General features: G+C 38.5%; 1 protein-coding gene across 1 annotated transcript in view; it reads left to right on the top strand.

The window, feature by feature from the left end:
- The first annotated feature begins 1529 nt into the window (after window positions 1-1529).
- LOC128700069 (uncharacterized) overlaps window positions 1530-12148 on the top strand; it is a 195113-nt gene continuing 184494 nt past the window's right edge. Inside the window, exon 1 of the mRNA XM_070098733.1 lies at window positions 1530-1659. Within this exon, the coding sequence (XP_069954834.1) occupies window positions 1647-1659 (13 nt within the window). The 5' untranslated portion in view covers window positions 1530-1646. The remainder of the gene's footprint in view (window positions 1660-12148) is intronic.

Below are 12148 nucleotides of genomic sequence, written 5' to 3'. Positions count from 1 at the left end.
GTTGCAGTTTAAAAACTGTAGTGTAAAGCACCCTTCTGGCAAGACAGTGATGGAGTGAATGATGGTGAAAGTTTTTCTTTTTCGGGCCACCCTGCCTTGGTGGGAATCGGCCAGTGTGATATATATATATATATATATATATATATATATATATATATATATATATATATATGTATATATATATATATATATATATATATATATATATCTTATACATATATATATATATATACATATATATATATATGTATATATATATGTATATATATATATTATATATATATGTATATATATACATATGTATATATATATATATATATATATATATATATATATATATATATATATATATATGTGTGTGTATATACATATATATATATATATATATATATATATATATATATATATGTGTGTGTGTACACATATATATATATATATATATATATATATATATATATATATATATAATGTCGTGCCGAATATGTAAAACTGGTCAATTAGCAAGAACTCATTTAAAATTAAGTCCTTTCTAAAATTTTCTCTTATACGCTTAAAGATATTTTTTTTCATTAATGATAATGTAAAAATTTATAATTTTGCACAAAAAGAATCTTAGAAAACTTACCTAACCTTATTATAACAAGAAAAATTTATTTTAGCCTAACCCAACTAAATATATTTTAGATACGTTGACAATAATTTAATACTAAACATATATAATATATATATGTATATGTATATATATATATATATATATATATATATATATATATATATATATATATATATATATATATATACAGTATATAATGAGGGCATTTTTTGTAGACAATTTAAGTGGGATCAGTAGAGAATTAGAAGTTGATCATTTACCACTCCAGGTCAGTAGTGACGTACGAGGTCCTCTAACCACTCAGTTAAGACTCCGCATAAGTTTGGGTCGCCAGTGGAAGTTAGCCATTGTTTCCTAGACTACCACCGTCCATTCCCCTTACGGGTTTGGCACTTCTACTTAAATGTGCCCCCCCTCATGGAAGGTTCCTTGACGCTGGTGAGGGGCTTTTGATCTAGGGAATTGGATCTGTGCTCCAATTCCCTGAATTAAGCCTGAATACCTTACACATCCCCCCTACAGGCGCTGTATAATCCTACGGGTTTAGCGCTTCCCCTTGTTTATAGTAATAATAATGTTTAAATTTGCCGTACTGCTGCGCTGGCCACTTTGCTTTTGCCAGATTTTAATGTTTATAATATTTTTGGAAACTAAACCATATCACCTATTTGCTGTGCAACCCTTAATAATAAGTAAATAATAATAATAATAATAATCTTTATTTCTACAAGTATATGATACAACTTATACAACATATATAATGTGTCAGTCATTGTTAATATCTTACGTAAAGCACATTGTGTCTGTGCGTCTCTCTCTCTCTCTTTCTCTCTCTCTCTCTCTCTCTCTCTCTCTCTCTCTCTCTCTCTCTCTCTCTCTCTCTCTCTCTAACAACCGTCTCTCCCCGCAGCGTGAGAAGTCGTGGGGCGGAAGTGTGAGAGTGACCAACGTGAGCCTGGCAGCGGAGGGACCTTTCCACTGCGAGGTGTCTGCCGACGGTCCCACCTTCCATACAGCCTCTGATTCTGCAAACATGAGGGTAGTGGGTGAGTAGAGAGTGAGAGAGAGACTTGACTGAAACCCCACACACAATCTCTCTCTCTCTCACACACAAACAAGTTTTTAAACTGCCCACAATGTCTTCACTATTTACACTGTCCACATTGTGAGAGGGATCGTCTGGGTGCTGACGGATCCGAGAGCTTTGGATCAGACAGTGGTGAAGGCAAACTCAATACACAGCTTCAAGAGTAGATATAATAAGACTTCAGTGGTTTAGGAGGTGGGGCCAGGAGCTAAGTCTACCCCCGTAAACACAACTCGGTGAATACAGCTGGGTGCGTACACAGGTCATACAGACTAGAGAGAAAATCCATCCCTTCCATATATGTAATTCTCTCTCTCTCTCTCTCTCTCTCTCTCTCTCTCTCTCTCTCTCTCTCTCTCTCTCTCTCTCTCTCTCTCTCTCTCTCTCCCACTCTCTCCGGTAACACAAGTGCAGTATCATACAGTACCATCTAGCTGCCTAAATGGCCTCATTACGTGTACAGCCAATAAGCAGTAGGGTAGTTAGCGGCGCAGGGGCCATCCACCTCGTTAAGCTCTAACTACCCTGACTCCCCGCTGACTACCTCCATAATCTGCAGGAAGGGGGAGAGGGAAGGGCAGGTGGGAGAGAAGTGGCAGAGGGTTAGACTTCCCTATTTACCTAGAAATACTTATCTACATGTATTTACCTTGTTAGCCTTGCGAAGGTCGAGGCTCAGCTCCTGGACACTACCTTGTCAGCAATAATGGGAGCATGTCTCCAAGTTGTCGTAGCTACTCTTCCGACTTCTTCCATTTGCTTACTACCCAAAGGCTAAAGAAATATTTCTTGACATCCCTGTTCGTGGCACAGTAAACAGTCTGTTATAACCCGTCTTGTTACATCATCTGAGTATCTTGTATGTCCTAGTTATGTCTCTCCTAGTCCCTCGTCTTACACAAATCTACCTGCTTTCTTACTGTCTATGCTGGGTTTATTGCATCGTTTTATATTTCTTTTTTTGAAATTTCACTTTATTTCTAACTCTATTAATAATAATAATTTTAATAATAAATTTAATAATTTTAATAGTATTAATAATAATTTTAATAATAATGACGTAGGATGGCAAGTGGGTCATAAATTCTAAGTGTATTCATGAATAAACTATATACGTATTCCGATTTAAAAAAAAGTTGACTCCCATGTTTCTTTCAATAAGTTTAAGAGAATCGAAGCTGCCGTAAGCGGCTTAGATCCTGCCACCAGAGTTTCGAGATTCTCCTGATGGAGAAGTGTGGGAAAACATGTAGGAATAGGTTTCGCGGGAGAAATGATTTGATCTCGTGAAATACTGCGGTAAACCATTAAAAATTTCTTGGTTTCCCCACAGTAATAGTAATAATGTCAAAATAATTGCAAAACGTTTTAAAAACCTAAGTACAAGCTCAACAATACCATAGTTACCCACATAATTACAAACAAAGTAATACCATAGTTACCCATGTAATAAACTCAATAATACTATAGTTATCCACTTCATAAACCATACCACGGGCGGGGATAGAACCCGCAATTAGAGAGTTTGTTTGTAATCGTGTCATTACGATTTCGTGAGTTATCCACTTCATAACAAACTCAGTAATACCATAGTTATCCATATAAGTACAATCTCAACTCTACCATAGTTAACTACACTCAGTATACCTACGTTGTCCCACAGTTTTGAGACTATATCAGGTGACCTCCTTGAAGCGTACAGTAGTATCTCACAGGTTAATAATGCTACTATTACAGTAGTTATCCCCACTTTAAAAATATAGTAGTTATACCCACTTTAAAAATATAGTAGTTATACCCACTTTAAAAATATAGTAGTTATACCCACTTTAAAAATATAGTAGTTATCCCCACTTTAAAAATATAGTAGTTATACCCACTTTAAAAATATAGTAGTTATCCCCACTTTAAAAATATAGTGGTTATCCCCACTTTAAAAATATAGTAGTTATCCCCACTTTAAAAATATAGTAGTTATACCCACTTTAAAAATATAGTAGTTATACCCACTTTAAAAATATAGTAGTTATCCCCACTTTAAAAATATAGTAGTTATACCCACTTTAAAAATATAGTAGTTATACCCACTTTAAAAATATAGTAGTTATACCCACTTTAAAAATATAGTAATCCCCACTTTAAAAATATAGTAGTTATCCCCACTTTAAAAATATAGTAGTTATCCCCACTTTAAAAATATAGTAGTTATCCCCACTTTAAAAATAAAGTAGTTATACCCACTTTAAAAATATAGTAGTTATCCCCACTTTAAAAATATAGTAGTTATCCCCACTTTAAAAATATAGTAGTTATCCCCACTTTAAAAATATAGTAGTTATACCCACTTTAAAAATATAGTAGTTATCCCCACTTTAAAAATATAGTAGTTATCCCCACTTTAAAAATATAGTAGTTATCCCCACTTTAAAAATATAGTAGTTATACCCACTTTAAAAATATAGTAGTTATCCCCACTTTAAAAATATAGTAGTTATCCCCACTTTAAAAATATAGTAGTTATACCCACTTTAAAAATAAAGTAGTTATCCCCACTTTAAAAATATAGTAGTTATACCCACTTTAATAATATAGTAGTTATACCCACTTTAAAAATATAGTAGTTATCCCCACTTTAAAAATATAGTAGTTATCCCCACTTTAAAAATATAGTAGTTATACCCACTTTAAAAATATAGTAGTTATCCCCACTTTAAAAATATAGTAGTTATCCCCACTTTAAAAATATAGTAGTTATCCCCACTTTAAAAATATAGTAGTTATCCCCACTTTAAAAATATAGTAGTTATCCCCACTTTAAAAATATAGTAGTTATCCCCACTTTAAAAATATAGTAGTTAACCCCACGTTCAAAAAAGGGGATAAAATTGTTGTTGGTTTAAATTCTTTCGTAACATGAAGCTAGAGTTTTTTTTCTGTCTCTACCAGAGAAATGGGGAAAGAAATTTTGTTAATTGGCTGTTAGACGAAATGGAGAGGGGAAATATCTTTCTTGAGCTCGCTTCCTTTCTCACATTTTCTCTACTGTTTAGCATTGTATAACCTATACGGGTTTAGCAGGTTTTAAATACAATAGTGTAGGCTGACTAGAGACAACGTTAACTTTCTTTCTCAGTAGTTAATATCTGGAGGGTGTTCCGGGGGTCAACGCCCCCGCGCCCTGATCCATGACCAGGCCTTGAAGGTAGAACTAATAAATATAATGTGATTAATGAGTATAATGGCAGCAGTGTTTGTGTGTGTTGCTCTGTGGATGTACACTGAACGCTTTAATATCCATCGACACCATGCCCAGCCCTTCTAGGGTAGGGTAGGTGCCTGAGCCCGAGCTTACAGCTCATAAGTCTGTCATTCCCATTAGCCCCCTTGGGGCGAGGATGGCAGACCAGAGAGGCCTAGCTTGTGGCTAGGCCTGGGGACAGTTGGTCCCAAAGATGAAGAGGTACTTGTGCCTCCTCCCATGGGAGACTTAAGTCTCAGACACTCCTTAAAGAGGGAGCCAAGGCCGGGCCACCACTTGGAAAAGGCCCGGGCCGGGAGAATACCGGCTAATCTTTAATAATAATAATTTAATATCCCCAATGGAAATACGTAAGTCACTTTGACTTTTTTGGGTTATCTCAGGTTCTCTACACATCTGCTGTTATATATTATAATCTATGTAACCGTATTTGTGTATACCTGAATAAACTTACTTTTGGCTGTGATGGATGTGGGGCAGCGGGCCTCCAGCAGCAACAGCCTGGTTGGCCAGGCGAGCAGCAGACGAGCCTGGCCCATGGCCGGGCTCAGAGAGTAGATATACTCTCGAAATTCTTCAAAGGTATATCAAAGGCAGGTATTAGAGTATCATTGACTGGTGGTGATGAAGTGATATGTAGCCTTAATAACCCCCGTATGGTCGATAAACTTTAAACAAAAATAAAGCCACCAAGAAGGTGAACAAGGAGACTGATTCTCCGTAATACAAAATGAATATAAGATTGACTCAAGAAATCGTAATGACACCGCGAGTTCAATATCCACCTCTACCGCGGTTTGAAATATACGATCTTCGCCAAAGCGTAATATTTTTCACCTCTAAAGATGATTAAGCTGTATAGCCCTTGTGGCTTAGCGCTTCTTTTTGATTATAATAATAATAAAGATGATTAAGACACATGTGAAACAGTTGGGTATCTTTATTGTTGAAACGTTTCGCCTACACAGTAGGATTCTTCAGTCAAATATAGAGGCAGCAGGTGTAGTAGTGAAATGAAGGTGATGTAATCAGTCCATCAACCTTGGGGAAATAGTATTTGAGGTGGTCAGTCCCTTAGCCTGTGGAAGAGTTTAGTTCCATGGTCTGGAACGATATCGTTCCAGTTTAGTTCCATGGTCTGGAACGATATCGTTCCAGTTTAGTTCCATGGTCTGGAACGATATCGTTCCAGTTTAGTTCCATGGTCTGGAACGATATCGTTTCAGTTTAGTTCCATGGTCTGGAACGATATCGTTCCAGTTTAGTTCCATGGTCTAGAACGATATCGTTTCAGTTTAGTTCCATGGTCTGGAACGATATCGTTCCAGTTTAGTTCCATGGTCTGGAACGATATCGTTCCATTTTAGTTCCATGGTCTGGAACGATATCGTTCCATTTTAGTTCCATGGTCTGGAACGATATCGTTCCATTTTAGTTCCATGGTCTGGAACGATATCGTTCCAGTTTAGTTCCATGGTCTGGAACGATATCGTTCCAGTTTAGTTCCATGGTCTGGAACGATATCGTTCCAGTTTAGTTCCGTGGTCTGTAACGATATCGTTCCAGTTTAGTTCCGTGGTCTGGAACGATATCGTTCCAGTTTAGTTCCATGGTCTGGAACGATATCGTTCCAGTTTAGTTCCGTGGTCTGGAACGATATCGTTCCAGTTTAGTTCCATGATCTGGAACGATATCGTTTCAGTTTAGTTCCATGGTCTGGAACGATATCGTTCCAGTTTAGTTCCATGGTCTGGAACGATATCGTTCCAGTTTAGTTCCATGGTCTGGAACGATATCGTTCCAGTTTAGTTCCATGGTCTGGAACGATATCGTTCCAGTTTAGTTCCATGGTCTGGAACGATATCGTTCCAGTTTAGTTCCATGGTCTGGAACGATATCGCTCCAGTTCAGCTCCATGGTCTGGAACGATATTGTTTAAGACCATGGAGCTGAACTCTTCTCCCGGCTGAGGGACTGACCACCTCAAATACTATTTCTCCAAGGTTTATGGACTGATTACATCATCTTCATTTCACTACTACACCTGCTGCCTCTGTACTTGACTGAAGAAACCTACTGTGTAGGCGAAACGTTTCGGCAATAAAGACACCCAACTGTTGCATGTGTCCAAATCAACTTGTCGTATTTTTTACCATTTTCAACACCTCTAAAGATCGTTGGTATTGTAATATTCTAGGAGAGATGAGTTGGTTCTCATAACTGAGCAACAATAGGAAGTCTGCAGTGGAACATACTGCACCTATTTACTCCTCTTGAAATATGGAGACCTGAAATTGACAAGAGGAAATTGTTTTATAACTAAACTAAAATATAAATTTTATAGGAAGCGAGTACATTCCTCCAGTGTATCACTCTGGGAACTCCCGGGTTGTTACCGTTAAACGTAAATTTACATTTAATGTTTAATTTTTCGTGCTGTTTAAAATTAATGGCTGGCAGAGAGACCCCTGGTCCTCAAAACCGTCCATGGGGAATCTACAGGACGTCTTGAAAAAAAAAATCAATGTTCGAAATGTACTTTTGCGAAATGAAATCCCCTCATTATAATGCAAAAAATAAGTTCCATGGCATTCAGTATGATCCAGAGGTTTAAAAATTACCATTTTGTTTTAAGGACATTCAGATTAGACACTGGGCCCTTTTTTATATACATTTGTTGTGTGTAAAGTTAAAAATGTGTGTGTGTGTTTGTTTGTGTGTGTGTATGTAGTGTATGTGTGTGTGTGTGTGTGTGTGTGTGTGTGTGTGTGTGTTGTGTTGTTTTTTTATTTCCCATTTTTTTCCTTAGGCAATTGTTTTGGAACCTGGCCTGTTGTATATCCCAATGTGTGTGTGGGGAGTGTATGGGGTGTGTGTGTTTTTATGTGTGTGTGTGTGGTTTTGGGGTGTGTGTGTGTGTGTGTGTGTGTGTGTGTGTCCTCCCCCCTTTTTGGGGTTTTTTGGGGGGTCAGGGGGGCTCCGGGATCCCCGGGCCTCTTTATGTTCCTTACCTATTCTTGCTGGGTGTGTGTGTGTGTGTATCCCCCAGTTGTCCATTTGGTTGAGGTGGGGGTCGGTCAGCCCTGGCCCCGCCCCCTTCCCCTGATCCACTAGGTCACTCCCCTGACCCGGGGGCCCTATCCTCTGTTTAAAACCCATTTTGGATCCTCCCCCTCCTACATCCTTCCCAAACTATTCCCTTACTGACCTCATGGGCTGAAGAAATTTTCCCTAACATCCCTGTGATTCATCTGTGTTTTCCCAACCTTAATTGCCCCCTTGACTCTGTCCAATCTCGGGAAACATCCGGGTTTTTGGTCCACCGGTAATTCCCCCAAAATTTTTTTGTTGTGGTTTTTTTTAAATTCCCTATTTCCTGTCCTCCGGTGGGTTGATTTTAACTCTCCTCGGGGGACATACCTTTTAAACTCGGGGATAGTCTTTTTTGCAAACCCACTTTCCCCTGGTTTTTTTCCACGGCTTTGGCTTTTCTGCCTGTCTGTTTTAACCCTTTTTTATTTGTGGGGCATTTCAAAACCCCCATTCCCTGAAAGCCCTTTTTTACTGGAAACACCGGGGATATTTTTTGATGCCCTGATGGGTTTTCCTTTCTCGGGACCTACTCTTGTTATTCTACATTCACCAGTTTCTTATCCATCACTACTTTACCATACTGATTATTATTTTTATAAAAAAGAACCCTAAAAAGCCGGGGCTTTAGTTTTACCATACTGGGAAAATTTTAGAAATATTTATATTGCCCCGGATTTAAAAACCCCCTATGGTGTGGCTCCCTTTTACCCCAAATAATAACATTTAAAAAGGGAAAACAAAATTTTTTTCCCCGTCCCCCCAGACATTTCTTTTGGTGACTTAATGGTTTGATGTTGTAAAGGGCTTTGATCGGGGTTGGAAAAATACTCCCCCCTTCCGGGGGTAATCTGAAACCCCCCTTTCCCCCACCCTTTTGTATGCCCCTTGGTGGGTTTAGTTCTTGGTTTTGATTATAGTAAGGGTTTCGGGAGGACAAAAATTTTTTGTTTTAGTGGGGGATGCTTGTGCATTTATTTAAGGGTTTTGTCAAGATATTAATTGGTATTTTTCTCTTTTATGTATTCATCTGTGCTTCTTTACTTTCATATACAGAAATAAGCTTATATAACTTCTGTGGAAACCAAACATTGTTTTCATCTGTTATATTGTATTCCGTAAATATTCCAATTTCATTGATCGAACCAGGGCCTAACCCTCGGGGTGGGTGGGTGCCTGACCCTGACCCTTTGGGCCTAAGACTGTTTCCCCAAGCCCCCTTGGGGGCGGGGAACAGAGGGGGCCAAACTTTTTGGCCCTGGGGAAAAATTTCCAAAGATGAAAATTACTTGTGCCTCCCCCAGGGGGAGATTTAGGTCTCGGGCCTCCTAAAGGGGACCCGGGGGGGCCACCACTTGGAAAAGGCCCGGGGGGGAAATTAACCTTAAAAATTTTTTAAAACAATTTCCTTTTTTTTTTCTTTTTCCAAGACAAGTTCTTTTAAAATTGGGGGACTTCTGTTTTATGGTATGTGTAGTTTACCGAGAGATGTCTGCTGTTACATTTGTTGTGTTGGTTTTGGTGGATAATTTGTAAACGGTTGGTTGATGTCGGGGATTTATGCCCCTTTAAAAGGATTTCCCGGGGGAAATTGATTTATTAAAATCACCCTGGGGGTGTTTTTTCGGAAGACTTGTCCAATATTTTTATGTGTAGATATTCCCCGGGGGTTTTTTTTAAAAAGGGGGGTTAACCTTTCCACGGGCCTGTGTTTTACAGGGGGAAAAGGTCCCCCCCCCAAAAGTTTTTTTCAGTGGCGTATGGGATTTAAGGGTTATATATTCGTGTTTGAAATTGATTCTCGCACTATGATATCTATAACCCGGGGGGAAAACAATGGTTTTAAATTTAAAAAATTTTTGGGGAAAATGAATGGGTTTTCGGATATTCGTTATGAGGCTGTTAGCTGGTAGCCTATTGTATCATATTCTTACTCTAGTTACTGTTGTGCTTTTAACTTTAGTTTTTTTGAGTTTTTTTGACCTTCAAAGCCCCCATTTTTTTGGGGGTTTAAAACCAATTTTGATATTTACAGTGACGAAAACATCTTTTTGGGTTATATATAACGTTTTTTTTTTTGCGGGTTAATGGAGCTTAACTATCGTCTACTAACCCTTAAGGAAAAAATTTACTTAAAACTACTAAAAAAAGGGCCCCTTTTAACCCCAAAAGAAAGGTTTAAAAGAAAACCCCCCAACCTATATACATTTGGGAAATTTACACCCCCTTTTGGGGTTTATATATTTTTGGTGTAGTTTTTTTCCACAATAAATTTTGTGTGTGTCTAAACTAAAAACCCTATTAAACCAAACTATTTAAAAGAAGGCTAACAACGACTCATATTAGAATCGGGTTTTTAGGAAAAATACAGGGGTTGGGGGGTTTATTCTTGGGCCTGGTTTCCTGCAAAATTTAATGCAAATCGACCAGGAAATTATGGGTTGGAGGGAAGGGGAGCGGAGTACTACGGGACTTTTTGAAAATTTACAAAATGTGGAGGCGATATAGATACCGGGGCCCATTTATGGGGGCAGGGGGAAAAGTCTTCGACTGTGTGTCCCCCCATTGGGGACTTTCTTTTCTCGTTCTCTCTGGACGCCCCTTTCTTTGAATTTTCATGAGAAAAATACACAATCTGAAGGGGGGACGACTCTTAAGACGTTTTTTTAATTCACCCGCCATGAAAACATTAGGGAGGGCTGCGGGTCTACTGGCCCATGCTGGGGAAAAGGTTCCATCTCCCCCCCATCCAAAATTTCCCAAACCTGTTTTTATCTTGATTTAAAACCCCCCAAAAATTTCCTTTGCTTTTCCTGGAAGTTTTTTTCCCTAATCTGAAACTCATTGCCAAACCTGTTTCGTTTTCCCTTCTTTTTAAATTTTTTCCCAACTTGAACCTTTTGCCGAGTCGTTTGGGTTTTTTTATACGATATTTATATCCCCTTTTTTCCCGGTTTTTCCCTTTTCCAGCCCATCCCCCCTAACCCTACGTCCTTCCGGGGAACGAAAAAGAATTTCAAAACTGTGTTTATTTATTTTTAACATATCAAATCAAAAATTTCCCCACCCCCAGAACAAAAACCCTAAAATAATTCAAATAAATAAAAGGGGGGAAAAGGAGAAAAATTTAAAAGTCTGGGGAAAAGAAAAAGGTTTTAAAGGGATGAGAGAGAGAAGAGAGAGAGAGAGAGGGGGAGGAGAGAGAGAGAGAGGGAGGGAGGGGAGAGGGGAGGAGAGGGGGGAGAGAGAGGGGGGAGAGGGGAGAGGGGAGAGAGAGGGGAGGGGAGAGAGGGGAGAGAGAGGGGGGGGAAAAGGAGAGAGAGAAAAGAGAGAGAGAGGGGGAAATTTTGGTTGTATTTTTGGGAATTTTGTTCCCTTATAAAACTGGTCGGTTTTAAAAGGTCGCCCTTTGTGGTTTAAATTTTCCATTGTAGCAAAAAGGTTCATTTGGAGTTTAAGGTCGATGAAAGGTTAAAGGGGGTAAACAGGTGGGGGTTAGAGGTCATGGGAGGTTAAAAAGGTCACAGGGTGGGGTTAAAGGGGCTAGGGTTTGGGGTTTTGGGAGGTCCATGGGGGTTAGAATAAATGGTAAATTTAAAGGTCCCCAGGGTGAGGTTAGAAGTCATATGGTGATTTGAAGGGGTCATTATGAATTTGGGGGGTCACATGGTGAGGTTAGAGGTCATATGGTGGGTTAAAAGGCCCAAGGGGTGATTTGGAAGGGGTCATATGGTGAGGTTAGAGGTCACATGGTGAGGTTAGAGGTCATATGGTGAGGTCAGGGGTCAGAGGACAAACCAAGTTTTGGGATAGTTTATTCCATTAGTTTTTTGAAGTTTTTTAAATTTAAATTTTTTTAATAATTGTTGTAGTTGATGTGTTCTGTGGTAATTTTCCCTTCCCCGGGGAAAAAACGGTCAGTTTTTCTTATAAAATTTTTGTGTATTTTTCCATTTCAGGATTGTGACTTTTTTTTTAAATTGGTTTTTTGGTTCTAGTCCTAGAAAAAATTTCTATATTTCTTATATATGTCACTAATGAGTTAATAGAAATGTTTTATTTATGATGTAAATTCGTCAATATTAAATAGGTTAGGGGT

Source organism: Cherax quadricarinatus, chromosome 64, assembly GCF_038502225.1.
Source record: "Cherax quadricarinatus isolate ZL_2023a chromosome 64, ASM3850222v1, whole genome shotgun sequence".
Taxonomy (NCBI): Eukaryota; Metazoa; Arthropoda; class Malacostraca; order Decapoda; family Parastacidae; genus Cherax; species Cherax quadricarinatus.
This window is presented reverse-complemented; position numbering and strand designations above follow the sequence as displayed.